General features: G+C 43.8%; 1 protein-coding gene across 1 annotated transcript in view; it reads right to left on the bottom strand.

Moving 5' to 3' along the window:
* Window positions 1–2,198: 2,198 nt before the first annotated feature.
* Window positions 2,199–16,761, bottom strand: part of SNX10 (sorting nexin 10) — a 38,073-nt gene continuing 23,510 nt past the window's right edge. The window contains exons 4-7 of the mRNA XM_056337599.1: window positions 14,506–14,606; window positions 13,771–13,869; window positions 5,449–5,664; window positions 2,199–5,001 (exon numbers count right to left, since the gene is read on the bottom strand). Coding sequence (XP_056193574.1) covers window positions 4,923–5,001; window positions 5,449–5,664; window positions 13,771–13,869; window positions 14,506–14,606 — 495 coding nt within the window. The 3' untranslated portion in view covers window positions 2,199–4,922. The remainder of the gene's footprint in view (window positions 5,002–5,448; window positions 5,665–13,770; window positions 13,870–14,505; window positions 14,607–16,761) is intronic.

Genomic DNA, 16,761 nt, shown 5'->3' with positions numbered 1-16,761 from the left:
AACCGGGTGACACAGGGCCTTTTGGCTCCTGTTGTTCCGCAGAAAGGGCTCCGCTTAAGTGCCGCCCGCCTGCCACCGGGCTGCGAAATGTCACGCCTCGGCTTTGCACTGGCCCCTAATTGCTTTTGTGTAAAAGATATTAAAAGAAAAAAAAAAAAAAAAGATAAGAGGGGAAAAAAAAGGGAAAAAAAAGGAAAAAAAACCGGGGGAAAAAAAAAAAAAAAAGGAAAAAGACAAAAAGAAAAAAACCAACCCAACCCAACCCAGAACCAACACAAAAAGAAAACCCCGCGGGGCCCGGTGCGCGGGGGGCAGGTGGGCTGCCCCAGGGAGGCAGGTGCAGCCCCCGCCCCCCCCCCCCCGGCTGAGCCCCGTCCCAGCGCGGTGGGCGCCTCCCCGTGCTGCCGGGAAGCGAAGCCGCGCGGCAGCGGGGGGCGCTCGGGGATGGCGGGGGGAGCGGCAAAACCGAAAAATAAACGGAAGCGACGTTAGAGCCCCCCGCCGCCGCGGGCATGAGGGGCGCTGCCAGCCCGGGGGTCGCCGCCCCGCGCCTCTCGCTGCCCCACAGCGCCCCCTGGCGGCACCACGGCGGCGGCCGGCGCGGGGGGCAGGAAGGAGCCCGCGGCGGGGCGCAGCGACAGGCTGAGGGGGGGGGGCGGGGGGGGGGGGGGGGCGCGCAGCTCCGGTCTCCGCGCCGCCCCCCGCGGGGAGAACCGGGCGACTCCCGCGGCCGCGCGTGGGTGCGGGGCTGGGGAGGCGGCGCTGCGGGAGTGCGTGCGTGCGTGCGTGCGGGCCCCTCCGCCCCCGCCCCGGCCCGCTCCCCCCCCCTCCCCCCGCCGTTGCCATGGGCTGCGGTTGCCACGAGTTACCGGATCAAGGCCCGGCGGCTCCGCTGCCTGACAGCCGCCCCCCGCCTCCCCCCGCCGCCGCGACCGCGGGCACGCGCGGGCGCCCACGCAGCCGCCGGCCGCCGCGCGCGCGGGCGCGCTCCCAGCCCTGCGCCCCGGGGCGGGGGGGGCGGGGCGGGCCCAGGTAAGGCTCTGCCCCCGCTCCGCTCCGCTCCGGGCGGCCCCGGGGCAGGGCCGGGGCGCGGTGGCGGAGAGCGGCGCTCCTGCCTCCCGGCGCCCCGCGGACGCTCCCTGCTGCAGCCCGTTCCTTTGCTTGTTCTCCAGCCCCCCCCCCCCCATTTCTGTTAAGCCCTCCCCCTTCCCCGCACTCGCCGCTCGTACGCGGAGCTCCCCCCCCCCCCGGCACCGCCGCCCCCGCTGCGTGACAGCGCCTCGCACATTGACCCAGGGGGCGCCGAAGGCCGGGGGGGGGGGGGGGGGGGGGCCGGTAGCCGGGGGAGGAGGGGGGGGGGGGGCCGTGGCCGCTCTCAAAGGTGACGCGAATGGGCTCCTGCGGGGGTCCGACGGCCCACGGCAGCGGAGCAGCTCCGCTCCCTACAGAGCACTTGGAACGGCGGAGAGGGGAAGGATCGCATCTTTCCTGAACGTTCTAGGCCTTTCCCGACAAGAGGCAGCCCGAGCCCGGCCATCACGGTTTACATTTTTACAACATTTGTTAAAAAAAAAAAAAAAAAAAAAGGCTGGAGGAGAAACGTACTCGCCGGCAGTCCCGGGGGGGCCGCCCGGGGGGACCGGCCGCAACGGGACCCGCAGCGGGACACGCGAGGGCCGCCGTTCTTCCCGCGGCCGAACGCACGTTGCACTGGACAACAGGGCCAGTCCCAGCCAGCCACCCCTGTACAGAACAGAGGGCTCCGGAAAAAATGTCAACAGCACATGACAAAAAAAAAACACCAACAAACCCAAACAAACCTAAAAAACACAAAAACCAAAAACAACTAAAAAACCCCCCACCAAAAACAGCCACGGACACAGAATTTTGCAGTGTTACATGACAGGGCATTTTAAAAGTCAACGTTTTCTCAATGCTTATAAAACTACATTGCTATTAAAACTGTAATTTAAATTCCAAAAGACAATCTTTCTTATCTTTCTGGATTTTTTTTTTTCCACTTTTTTTACTTTTTCTACAAAATCAACCACAACCCCAAACACAAGAGCATGTGTGTGTATGCACACACACACACACACTCTCCATCTCTACAAAAATAGTTAAAGAGCAATTACACATGGTAAGTCATGAAGTGATTAGGATACTGATATTGAAATAAAGGAAACGTTACTGGCAGATTTAAACACAAGACAGTTGTAACTTGTTTTATTTAATGACAAAAGCTTTTAAGAAATCATCATAAAAAGGAGAATATAAAGTTTAAGCAAAAGATAAAGCGAAGCTTTTCAGTGCAGAATTACTGCAATTAGATCTAAATTAGCAGTAATAATTAGATATCATAAACTAGATATTAGCCTGTTAAAAAAAAAAAAGCCGGAAATACCAGCGTTATTCAAAACAAAAAAATGAGACTCAAAATACCAGTGATCAACTGATCAAAACATATGACATAGTGTATAAAAAAAAAATAAATCACCAAATCATTGATGTCACAAAAGACATCAAAAATATTTTTTTTTTACATTTAAATTTGCAACAGCAACATTTAATGTTCCAAATTAGACAAAATGTCTTAAAGCATTTAAGTGCAGTTACATACAGCTGATGCAAAAGACATACTAGAAAGCACGAAATATATCTTCCTTCCCTTTTAGTAAGAAAAATTCCAGTAACACTAGCTACACAAACAACAATCAAAAATATTTAAACAAATTACAAATTTCTGTCAAAACTGGGAAGAAAGTTCTGCTGTATTAGTCTTAGAATTTTTTGGACAGGGTGACAAAGTAAATAACAGAACAAAATAGAACGATTAGAAAACAAGTATTTCTGAAACATCTTCATTTGGAAAACACTCACTGGCACACAGATATGCTCCAGAATTAGAAAATAAAAAATAGCCACAAAGACTCTCCCAGCCTTGTATTTCTGTAATTTTTGTCAGATATTGAGGAGGTGTTAGTAGGCCAGAATTGTAAAGTGCTTCAACAGTTTAGCTCAATATTTTAAAACAAAATAAAATGCCACTACCCTGGCATTGCATTAAATAAAAACATTAATATCTTTGTCAGGCATTATTCCAGGTTTTGGGGTTATATTTTCCCCATCTTTTAAATAAATGTGTTAAACCATATTTTCTTGTAATGTGCCATTTTAGTGTGGGATAAAAAAAAAGTGTCAAGTAATCAAAATCTCTGCCTGGCAATAACAGCTATTTTTTAACCTATTTTTAGTGATTATTTGTTGCTTTAATTGTTACTACTTTTACATTAAAATAGTGTTGCTGACTCACACACAAGCTGAGAAAGTGAATAGATACATTTGTGCAATTCAGTAAGACCAAGCAAAAAGAAACAAGGATATTTATCTTACAAAAGCGCTACCCATCAACTAAATACAGTGGCTTAAATTGTTACCTAAGAGATGTTATTATTGGGTTAATAAAACATGTTTTTAAAATTATACAGATTTCCAGCTGGATGTCTTAAAAAAGCATGCCCACAATGCTACCCTTTATTAACTGGACATTTAATAATCTATTGTTTCCGTAATTCATGGGTTTAAAATGCTCCTTCTTTGCAAGTATCCACAGAACTTGTAAAAATAATAATAATAATAAAAATATATACACATTTCTAGATCGGTAACTACAGCACTGAAGTTAATGGGAGCTTTGCTAGGGTGATCAGACCCCCTAGCTCTTTTTAATAGCAGTTAAATGTCAAATATAAATACAACACCCCAGTGAAATATATTCCTTTGACAGAATCTGGGACAAGACACTACGCAGCTGCTGTTAACAATGAAGAGCAAAACGGACGTTTAATCAAAATAAGTGGTGGTGGTTATGAAGTTGTGTTCAAGCCTGCCTTTTGTTTGTGAACGAAGCTATTCCAAGGCGTTAACTCCGGCCACAATGCAACCAGCAGCTCCTGTTACTCCCGAAGAGTGAAGAGGTCCACGTCCGTACGGTGTCAGAGCTACGTGACTCTCGTTTCAGAGAGGGAGAGACTCCCTTGTTCCAGCTGCTAAACTAAAAGATCTCTCCCGGCATCTTCAAACATAGATGCCTCAAGCTAAACGTGCTGGGGGAAATCCTGGCCCTACCAAGGTCGATGCAAAATTCGGCCACTGGTTTCAATGGACTGCATCCAGGATTGTCACTGGGAATGAGGGTCCATAATTCCCTGGGAACTGAGAATCTCCAGCGAGCCTAGAAGTGATGTCATTTTTATTAATATTTCTACATTCTAAGCCACCATGCTCAAGAATTTTGGCCTTCGGTTCTTATGCATGATAAAACCAAGCTTTCCATAAACCCTACAGAAAGACCAGGGGAAGATATATTTATATCTCAAATTGTCAGCAGCATATAGTTTGTACAAGTGTTGTTTTGCTGATGTCGCTGAGCTACTTTAAAAAGTGAATACCTTGTGGGGTATGTAATTTCATCACCAATGTCAAATGACTTCTACAGATGAAACTTCTCTGATGCAAATTGCAAAAAGATGCTTTGAATATATTCGATATGATACACCAACTTTTAAGCTGAGGAATTAAGTTATCTTTATTTTAGTGAGACATGCACTCACTAGGGGAAAATATTTTAACTGCCACGTATGTCAGCAGAGCATGACTTACTCAATACTGAGATTTTAATAGTCCCCCAAAATGAAATGTAATAGGTAGCATGTAGATCTGACTCAACATACATAATAAATCAACAAAGCAATAGTATCAAGGTCTGTTTTGAAAATTTTGTAAGGACATATGGTCGTATTGACAACGCGTCTTTTAGGTACGCTTTACCAGCCAGCCACGTTTACATGGTAAACGTAACCAGTAAACGGGGCAGAAACTGCTCTGTGCTGTCCTTAAGATCGCAACACAGGAATGATTTTTCATGATTCCTCAGAAGCTGGCCTTGCTTTACATCCACATGAAATACTGTCACCACTAGGTCCGAGCCCGGAGGATGAACTGCAGAAAAGGGGAGAGGGGGGGAAAAAAAAATAAAAAAAAATAAAAGGAGGAAATTGGTTTTCACAACACACTCAAAGCCTGAGTAACAGAGGAGAACTTTAATTATCTCCAGTCACAAAGAGAGACAGGAAATTTGGACTTTTAATTAGCCATTTGGAGTGCAGTTGGATATTTTTTTAGCAAGATAATTTAAACGCGAATAATTCAAGTCTGACTAAATGAAATTCACATAATCAGAATGCAGATAATTGAATTTCTACTGCATTCATTAATTCAGTGTGGAGGTGTGTGTGAAGACTTCTATGATGAGCTGTCACAGCTCAATAAAATCTCAGTCAATTAATTTTTTCATTATCTTAGTATTACATCAACAAAAAAAGTGAAGCATGCGCGTGTGTATGTATGTATATATAATCTCAGAAAGTAAGGATATACAGAAATCACCTCTCTGAATCAGAGTCTGCATCGTTTCTTCCTTTTTTTCTCTCTTCATCTTCTACAGGAAAACGTCTGTTCAAAGAGGCAAACTTATGAATCGCATCAGCCACGGAGTACTTGGTCTGTCCCGACACACAAGCCTCCATGTCTTCTGGGCTCAGCTGAGTCTGTAAGAAGAGGTGAAGCCTACTGTCTGAAAGCAATAATGCGTCTTGTAGGACCCTGGAAGAAGAAAAAAGGACAAATGTTTTTAGAATCTACGTCCGCATGTGCATCTATGTAAAGTCTTCTACCAGAACAAATTCTAAATCATGTCCTGCTTTTTAAGTTTTCAGATGAATCCCAAATCAGTAACAGAAGGTAATGAACATATTAAAATGATTAGGTGTGTGTTACTTTCTTATTACATTATTTGGAATTTCAGGCAAGTAAAACCACGAAGCTAATAGTTAGGCACATCTGCTATTAGAATAACTTCAAGGACATTTCTTCAATTTAACCATCTGTTATTACCACATGGATCAATTAATGATTTTTAGGCAGTTAGAGGCATATACTCTTTTGAAAATTTGGTCTCCATTTGAGAGCTCTGTTTTGGGGAGGTTTTTTTAATAGCTAAGCTTTTCTAGACGTTACAACGTGTCACGAGTTTCTTTGGTGGGGAAAGAAGTGTGTACAGACACAGAGGACTTCATACACACGCAGTGTCAGGACTTTGAAATACCTGTAAATGACAGAGCCAACACCAGCCGAGATCATTTACACTTGCACAAATATGTGTACATTTAAGCTAGAATGAAAATGCTAATACTGAACGCTGATTTAAATTTACTTGCAAACAGTTTTCAGGGAGTCTTAAGTACAAGTTCATTCCAGCCATTCTTTTCAAAAGTCCATTTTAAAATTTGGTTTATACGAATTATAAATTAAGAGTTCGAATAAATTTAGCACATAGTATTTACCTACATCAAGTGAGAGTAAACATAATACAATACATTCCAGTAACACAGAAAGTTGTACAGATACTTTTACAAGGACTGAGAATTGAAGATCGTGGCTATTTTGGGAGGGGGGAAAGGAACTTTGCTGCAACATTTCTCTGTAGAAGGAATTCTTTAATACACAAATCCTAGAACAACCAGGCACACACTTTTCAATATGTACATGCAATTTTACTCATGTAATAAAGTCATCAGAGCCTATGACCATGCCAAACAGTACTGCTCCACCGAAAATTATTCAAGTATCTTTAAACAAATCAAAACTATTAAGAGTAAATATTTATCTCTTTCTTCCCATTTAGATTACATTCATTACCAAAAAAAAATAATTGCTATGCAATAGGAAACAAGAAATGACGTTATTATAATAACTACCAAAAGCAGATAGAAATACTGCATTCTATTGGTACTCTGACTAAAATGAAAGGCATAACTGATTGGTTCCTTCTCTCAATTAAAATTAATGGTGTGTTTGGACTGTAACGTTTTAAAACACAGATACATTCAGAAAACTGTTCTCTAAAGCAGCCAACATTACAATAACCTTTAATAAATACACAAAAGGATTTCCAGCTTCATCTAAGCCTATAAAAAACTCTCCAATCAAAATAAGTAATAAGAGATACCTAACTGAAAGCGTGAGATATTTGTGTACATGCACATTTCATTTGCCTACGTAAACACACACACAGACTCAACCAAATAACTCAAACTTTGACACCTTCCAATGAGGAAATGTCTGCAATGACCCCAGTGATCTACCAGGTGCATTGAAATTCAGTCTTGGACCAGACTTTGTTGAAGTTCAAAATAAGCACACTTTCATACCCAGAGAAAGCCTTTTTAATCCAATCTAAATTCTCACAATTTTACCATAAAACAAACACAGCAAATAGACATCTGTAAAAAAATCAATGCCCACAGTGTATTAATATACAGAAAAACTTCGTAGTCTAAAAGAAGCCAGCAAGTGCTGTGTAAAAATGATTTAAAACACAGAATTTACAGGTCTACACACCTTTACAGCAACAGCTTCATGAATACAGTTTGAAAAGCCATCATTCAGCAGCCACTAAAAGAGGACTTCAGCCTTGACTCTTGATAAACATACATTCCAAACAAAGGCAAACATTGCAACAAAAGTAAAGAAAAAGTATCATTCCATACAATAAATCCACGTTTATAGTTTATGTAACTGTGGGAGTAAATATTCTCCTTCCTATTTTCTTCCTCTTAACCACAAAAAAACAAAACAAAACAAACAAAAACCAGCACCCACCCACCCCTAAGAAAAAAAATAAATTAACATGCTGGAGTTTACAGTAGAGTAACTGGAGTTACTGTTTTTCGCAGGCTTACGAGCACAATGAGGGGACGCACATTTCTGCAATTCTAACATTTGCGTGTCTAATACCAAGTAACCCAGCAAAAAGCCAAGACATTAAATTCTGTGTATGGCATTTAGTTTCACAGATTTTCCTCTTGCTGTACCTTCAAAAGTTTCCTGCCAACCAGCAAAAACACAAGTAACTAACTCTTCATGAGATTATGCTACACTTACAGCTCTGTTGCTGTTTGAAATGTATTTTATTTTCTTTATAAAATAATGGGTAATCTTTAAAATTGATTTTAGATGGTTTGAGGCATTACACCAGAGAAGTAATGAGCACTAATGTCAATGATATTGGACACAAATTCATTTTAGCTTTATTTCGTGTCCAGTACAATTCTGCTCAGCCTTGAACTGCTAAAGCACTGTTATTAACTCGGCAGTAACCTAACACATGGAACAGCAAACAAAAGTGATAAGAGTACAGACTGATCAGGACCTCAAGGCTACTGTCCTTTCTCTGCAGCTATAATTCAATTTCCAATTTTACTTTACATTGGACTCATTATTTCACAGTAATTTTCTTTTCTGCTTCATAGTGCCATCTGGAGGCAAAAGGAGCGCAGAGAAACTAAGGCGAAAAAATGGAAAGATGTTCATAAAGCTAAGCACACATACATACACACAGATGTGTATATATAGTATGGATATCTATGTTCACAAGGGGGGGGGGGGGGGCTAGGGACCAAACACTCTGCATTTTTGCAAACCATTTAAAACCATCCTGAAAGTAAATATAAGATCACCTTTCACCCAGTCATACCCTTGAAGCATTTCTTCTTTCTGTTAATTAAAAAATAACTTCTGCTTTTCCCGCCCCCTCTGAACCAACAGGTTAGATTGCTTTTTAATTGCATTCTTCAAGCAATCAAAATGAAAAATAAATTCTGTGCTATCCGTAAGCGTTATGTTTTCCTGTTCAAAATACTCCTTCAAGGAAATAACCGTTACATTTGTCACCAGATGGTACTACTGGTATTAAGTGCTGGTACAGCAGTCACTCTCCAGGGCTTTCGCTGTCCTGGGGACTCACCATGTGCAGGGCTGTATATCTAAAAAATATATTTGGCTCCAAGGACTCTAAAAAAAAAAAATACCAAAATTACAAACCACCACCTAACAAATTAAAAAGGCAAGAGGAAAGGCGGAGCGTCGTAATATTAATATACTGATGTCTTCGCAGAGGCTGAACGCGTGCGCAGTTTCAACACAACCAGTAGCACTCCCAGTGCTCCTCCAGCAGTTTTATTGCAGCCAGCGCCAGTGCAAAGCTGGGGTTACAGCGATGTAAATCAGTTCTCGCTGCTGCCGCGCTAATGGAAGAGTCACAGCTCACAGTGATAATTCCTATAAACTGACTGAGCATACTTAAGAGAACAACAGACTTTCTATGCACGCCTGGAATAAGAATGAAAGGCTAAACCCTGCAAGTCTTGATTCCATCAGTGGTCATTACTTGTCAGAGATCTCACTCCTCTCCGCCAGATTGCTCACATGCATAATGACTGCTTACGTGATTAAGGGGGCTGCAGGATAAGGCTCTACATTTGAATTAGAGATAATAAAATCATTTTTTATTCACAGCCATGTGAATCTTTATTTGTAAGCTTTCAGTAAATGCTTGTGATCTACGGACCTTTAAAGAAGCAGGGCCGAAAAAAATGTCACTTCACAACCAGAGGAAATAATGTCATTTTTGAGGAAAAGCTGGATACTATATGAGGAGTATTTCTCCTTCCCGTGTTATAGCAAGAACATTTGCAAAAGACAAAACATGTGTTTTGTCTTATTTGGACAAGATCCAAAATCTGGTTTTCTTCAACATGATTTTATTAGGTATATTATACACTGTTGTGCTGGAGGAGAACAACATATGGCTGAACAGTACAACTTAATCCTAACTAAAGATTTCCTGTATCTACTGTAACCTAATACAATGACAGATGCACGCTTGCATGCGTGTGGAAGGTTAACACTCCGATTTTGTTTTCGACAAATTTACTCTGCCCATTTACATCCTATCAGGAGAGCAAGGGAAAAAGCCAGGAGCTGGGAGGCGGCGGTGACAGCCGGTGCTGTGGTGCCCTCTGTTGAGCAGCCAGCCCTCAGCCCCAGCCCCCAGCAAACAAAGCCCCCAGCTGCCTCTTACAAAAAGCCAACTCTCTTTCCTCCTTCATTTTTTAGAAGGGGGAAGCGTTCCTGACAGCAAGCAACTGCGAAGCAACTGCTGGGCATCCGATAATGTGTACACGTAGGAAAGGATTAAGCGACACACGCCTGCTCGGCATTGCTCGCTTCGCTCGCCGGATAGGAAATATTAGCAAGGCTCCACTGGAAAGAGGCAACCACTACTTACCCAAGGAGATCCCACCTGCCCCACCGTCACCAATGCTTCCAACTGAGCCCCAGCAAGCTGGCATCCATCCCTTTTGGAGCCAGTCTCCCACCTTCCACATCCCTGAGAGAACACCTGGTGGGGACACCTCTGGGAGGGTCCTCTGAGCCCGCGCCAGCTCCTGCTTGTGGGACGGTGGTGGGGACGGTAAGGAGGTGTGAGGAGGAGGGCAAACCCTCAGCCACCTCCAGAGAACAGCTCTGCCTTAGGCAGCCAAGTTGAGGGTGACTCGCTCGCTCCAGCACTGAGAGCGCCCAACACACAGCGAGCCGGACCAGCAACGCCACCTGCCCTTCATCTCCTGTGCATCTAAGTGTTGCATTTCTCAGAACCCCTAGTATACCTTCCACCCCATCATAAACCGCGTGTTTGAAAACCATCCTTTTTCCTAAACCACAAAATTCTGGGGATCCAGCTGTATTCAATTAAAATTTAACCCAGCCTCATTTAAAATGGTTTTGTTAGTTTTCTCATAAGCAAACTCAAATGATCTCTGTGAAGGTAATCTAAATCCTGAAATTAAACCCATGCACCTACAAAGGGATGAAACAATGATGAAAGCAATGATCTTACAGAACCTAATATTATAAGACAGTGGTTTTAATTTAGACCTCTAATTTAAGAATAAAGCTTTTCATGTGAATTTACAGACATCCTCAAAGGATGAGGATACTTACCAGGACAAAACACATAATTTTCCTTATTCTTACTAAGTAATTCATAATTGAAAAGGGACTAGCTGACTTCCGTTAACGCAAATGGCCTCTTGAAATATTAAATTATGCCCAGACAAGAAGTGAGCTTTACAGCTCTTCATCACTCGGAGATAATAACCTATAAGACAAGCAGGTCTCGCCCTGCGTTTGTGCCGCAAAGCCAAAGCAAAATGGGACACCCATTTCCAGATACCACCAAACTCTAGCACTTTGCTATAGCTTTCCAGCTGCTGGCCTAATTCTGTCACTACTGGGCTCAGCGCAGAGGGGCTTCACCAAGGCTCTGTGTAAGCACACACCTTGCCACGTGCTGACTCGTTCCGGAGCGACACGTGAAGGAGGAGGACAGAACTTCATGGCCATCCGCATATAGACAGTGTGGGGATGCTCCCGGGGCCAGAAGCTGAGCACCGGAGAGCCTCCAGCTGCTCGATCCGTACTCCTCGGGCACGTGGCTCCTGCCCAGGCAGACACTCCAGCAAGCTGCTCACGCAGCAATGGGCACAGGGCACGAGCAGGGACTGCGAAGGGTCTGAGCTCTGTTTCAGAGATACCCTGGATCCTGATAACCTCACAAGACACGGAGTGCAGCAAGGAGCTAAGGTTCCTGCATCACATGCAGGCATTTGAAAGGTGTTGCCTGCGAACCCATCCCTTGACAAGCCCATCTAGGCTCGAATCCCGTTGCTTCCCACTGCCACAAAGAAACACCAGCGGGGCTGTGAGCGTGTGCGCGGCGACTGCCGCTGCTGCGGGGGCAAACGGAGCACTCAGCTTTGCAGTTCTGGGTTACAGCGCCCGATGCGGGTCCTTGCTGGGCCCCTTCCCACCCCACTTCTAATATACCAGGAAGGTCCCGCTTGCCCTAGCACTGCTGCGCTACAGAACACGCAGCACCTAGACCTAGAACTTTATAAATTCAAGGGGGTGTATATACATATTTTTTTATATATGTATATATACACACACTTGTTAAAAAGAGTCCCACAAATCCAATTTCAGAGGAAGAAATCATAACCTTCCATTCAGACTCAAAAAAAGGTGGGGGGAAGCACCATGGCAGTCTGAGCCAGTACAAAGCAGCAGCAGCAGCAGCGCAGAGGTGCCAGCCAGCAGAGGGCAATGATACAGCACGTACTGCCAAGCCAACTCATCACAGCACAATTCTCTCCCTAAAATTCCTCCCAGCTGTTCCCCAGGGCTGACAGCAAGCTGACACCTTTCTAAACACCATCCAAGTTCAAACATTTAAATCACAACAGGTAACCGCTGGACTAACGGCATCAAAGTAAAACGCCCCACGTGCCGTCAGTACCCATTTAAACTACAGACTTCCCAAAAACTGGAGAGTGTGGATGTGTTTTAAAAGAAGCGACCTCCCTCCTTCGCCTTCTGAAGCACAAACTGTGGTTGTAAATATTTTTCATGCTGAAAAACTGTACCTTGTTACCAGACTGGCCTCTTCGCCATTTTGAAGTGAAAGTGACTTTGGAAATGCACTACTGCATCAGGCACACAGCTAAGCTAGAACTGCTCAGATCCAGGGACCTGAACTATCACACCCTTCATGTGACCATTAATATTACTGCCTCTAGAAGCACAGTCGCTCTATTTCACTGTCCTTCATCTCTGAGACACAGAAAAAAACCTCTGATCTTTTCCTGCTTTCCCTTCCCTGTCTCACATGCCTTCAACCAGTATTTATTGGCTATCCTTTTGGCCACAGATCCTATATAACTGTATACAGAACATTATTCCTGCAGCAGTTGGCTCACCCTGTCTTCAAGCTGTTAAGCTTAACAAATACACCTCAGGACCAATGATTTGTTGTCTGTTAGGGAGGCTTATAGCTATAATACGATGACTGGAAAAACAGCGAGTCTAGCATTTCTTCCACCCACTGACCGCAAGGCTTAAAGCCTACTTAACTGATTTGCTTTTGCCCTTTGCTTATGGAGTTCTGATTAATGGAAACATTGATACTGAAAGATGATGATGCATAGTCTCTATTCGTCGTGTTTTACCATGCCCTTACCCCAAGTAGGAGCTAAAGGCAGCCTGCAAACGTAGGCACAGTTCCTGCCCCAGCAGCTGTGAGCAGCCTGCTCTCACACCCGCAGTGCCAGGGTACTACAAGAATGGCAGAGAAAGCAGAAAATTATACCAACAAGGTCTCCGTCACTGCAGAAGGTGATGTGGTTACAGCTGTGGGCCAGAGGGATGCAGTACCGAAGCTCACACAGCACTCCCTTGTAACACAGGTCAGGCTCTAGCTAAGTCTGAGGAATGATTTTATACAGATCACAGCTGTACTGGAAATGGTCACAGCTGCTAGAGCTTATTTATGTGAGCGGGAGCGGTAAACAAAGGAACTGGCATTATAGGAGATATCCGTGTTAGGAGATCTCACTACAGAATTTTCCCAGGAGTTTAGCCCACAGAGACACTGATTTTTTTCATGAAGATAAAGACTGAGACCGTTTCTTTGTATGAGCATATCTTGCTCATTCTTGAAAGCTGAAAGAGACATCACGGTGGAAGGCCTCTCAACCTTAGTACACAATTGGAAAGTAAGAGAGATGCATAAACGATTATCTATAACCGGTGCAGTTAAACACAACGGAAAAGCCCCGGCTGAGGTTTCCTTGTAATCAGTAGAGCTGAAGTCACGTGTATGAAATACGACTGTGCAAATAAAAGAAAACCAAATGTGTAAGCGTACAGATGACCACACGGTGGCTCTCAAGTACCAGGGATGAGCTATTTTAAACCAGCAATTGATGACATCATAAAAATGCCAACATCTCTAGGATGGGCTGTACTTACTTTTCCAGGAATTCTTGCAGACCCTGCCGGCGGTGGTCCACGTGGTGAGGATTGTTCATATTGAAAAAGGGAGTTTTAGACGGCAGTTCAGGTAGCTGTCTTTATAAAAGAAAAAGCAAATACAGAGTTAAAACCAAATCTGAAACAGTGGAGAGAAATGCAATAAGCAAATGCCAACCCCGAGCACGTGAAAAATCGCAGGTCATGTTCCAGAAGCTCACGAAATTGAATTTGGGAACACAAGACTGCGAAACTGGAAGGCTTTTCACACACCTCAAAGACAAAAATAATTTAATCTGAGTTTTCTGGTCCAGTTGTTAAGCCTGCATGCATGTTTGGCTGGGTCTCTCACGGTCCTTGCAAAACTTAAGCCCATCCTAGAAGCACAGACACACCTACATTTGTACATAATGTACATAATAAGAATGTACATACATAATGTAGGGCACACACCTACATTAGATTGCTATTTCTGCTGCCTGTGCATAGCAAAGGAAACACAGATCAAATCTGTTACAAATTAGAGGGGGGCTCACCAAACAAAGGCTATCAGTACAAACAACATTCTTCCAGATTTAAAGCAGAGAAAATCCCTTGTACAGAATAAAACTGTGCTAGTAAGAAACACAGGACACTTTCCAGCTCTGATTTTTGTAATTTTCATAGTTAAGATGAAACAATCCTCCTCTTCCATGACTGACAGATTATTAAATAGCCGTATATGAAGTTGCTCACATAAGTGCTGCGTTGCTCTGAAGCCTCTGCCGAAGCCAAACAAATTCTCGAAAGCGTCGTCTAACACAGGATGTTTTCCTTGTAAAGCACATACTGTTTGTCTGTTAGGAAATAAAAAAAAACATTTTACTTTGTAAATCAGCTTAAGTGCAGGCATGGTATTAAAAACACATCCAAGATGCTAATCCCTGAAACACCAATGGAAAGCTTGACATTAATTCAGTTTAGGTTAAGGACTGCGCTTCACCTCAGGCAGGACTGGTGACAGCTTTTACTGCTTCTCAGGGAAATATTTTTCATCACTTTTTCTTCTTCTTAAAAGCAAAAGACCTGAATTACGGTACAACTTGCAGTAATGGGAAAAAAGACCTCAGAGCAAAGTTCCAGCAGATAATGCCAATCCTTGCAGTGAGAAAAATCATGTTTAACGATACTAGTACAATCCTGAAAAGTTAGCTACATAGAGTTCTTCCAGTATGCAAACCTACTTAAATCAAATCAAAGAAACCAATGTGACGGCTCTCCACAAGTAGCAGCAGTTAGAAATTTTCCCACGGAACACTATTAGTCCACTAGAAAAGTGCTAATTCATCAGAAGAGAAACAATTCACGGAAATTAAAATACTTTTGCCAAATTGTCCTGTGGAGCATACACTTAGATGAAATCCCACCTAACCAGGCAGTTCTCCGTTACAAATCTGCCTGCAGTCCAACCTCCCTCAACCTGGCAGGAGCCCCGACTCCCGGGCAGCCACAAGATGCAGGTTGCAGAGGGCTCAAAGATGCAGCTTTCTGGGACAAGTACATGGGATACCTCACGGTTTAAGAAGCCAGATGCTCTAGGAGCTGGGCAGAAGGGGAACCCAGCTGGTTCAAGAGCCTAGCAGACCCAAGATTTTGAATCTATTGAGAAGCCTGGATGGTAGGACTGACTTAGAGACTTGGTCTCTGGCTGGTAGGAAGCTGAGCAGATGCTTATCAGCTTCAGAGATGCCCAGTGCTGAATCACGTTAATACTGCATGCTGGGTTTGGCTGGGGTAGTGTTAATGTTCTTCCCAGTAGCCAGTACGGGACTATGTTGTGGATTTGTGCTGGAAACAGTGCTGGTAACACAGGGATGTTTTAGTTACTGCTGAGCAGTTCTTAGGCAGAGCCAAGGGCTTTTCTGCTCCTCAGCCCACCCCAGCAGTGAGCAGGCTGGGGGTGCACAAGAAGCTGGGAGGGGACACAGCTGGGACAGCAGACCCCAACTGACCAAAGGGACATTCCATACCATATGGCGTCTTGCTCAGCATATAAAGCCGGGGGAATGTTGGCTGGGGGGCCGCTGCTCAGAGAGTGGCTGGGCATCAGTCAGTCAGTGGTGAGCAATTGTTTCCATTTGCATCACTTGTTTCTCTTGGCTTTTATTTCTGTTATTTTGATTTTAATGAAATTTATTTAAATTATTAAACTGTTCTTATCTCAACCCACAAGTTTTCTCACTTTTACCCTTCCAATTCTCTTCCTCCCCATCCTGCTCGGGAGTGGGGGACAGTGAGCAAGTGGTTGTGTGGTGCTCAGTTGCCGGCGGGGGTTAAACTGCAGCACACTGGGTCTAAATAACATCACCCCAACTCAGCAGTCACAGAGATAGCCAGTAATATACTTCTAGCCAGAGGCACCAATGCCTGCGAAACAGTAATACAGCACCTGCCCCGCCAAATGAACAGAAACTCTATTTAACAGAAGTCAAAAATAGAATTGCTTTGGGACCAGTACTTAAATTGCACTGCAAAACGTGAGAAGTTTCACAGCTCTGATTGCCACACAGGAGAGAAGTTCTTGGCACGCTGGACATTCAATAAGCCATCATTTGACTGCTTGCTCTCATTACACTGAACACTTAACTCTCCCACATAGCAAGGAACGCTTTCAGCCTTGTGCCCAGTTAACCGTGTAACTCTGTGTTCTCAAATTCTTCACCTGATAGCAGATACACTTCACAAAAATATTTTTTCATTGCAATTAAATCCCTGGATCTAGACTTGGGAAACTTTTTCCATATGTCATCCACCAAAGCAGAATAATCAACAAATCAAAATAATGCATAGGACAGACTTAGAATTACAGACAGAAATCTAAACAGAACTGTAATTCTAAGTGCATTCCCATTAATATATGGTAGACTACAATCACAAGCCCAAATGTAGTTACTTGACATACCCAAGCACTACTAAACTAGCATAATATGAACGTCAAGATACACTGGAAAC

The sequence above is a fragment of the Falco biarmicus genome, chromosome 4 (assembly GCF_023638135.1).
Source record: "Falco biarmicus isolate bFalBia1 chromosome 4, bFalBia1.pri, whole genome shotgun sequence".
In the NCBI taxonomy this organism is placed as follows: Eukaryota; Metazoa; Chordata; class Aves; order Falconiformes; family Falconidae; genus Falco; species Falco biarmicus.
Note: the sequence above shows the minus strand (reverse complement) of the source record. Positions and strands in the feature narration are given on the sequence as shown.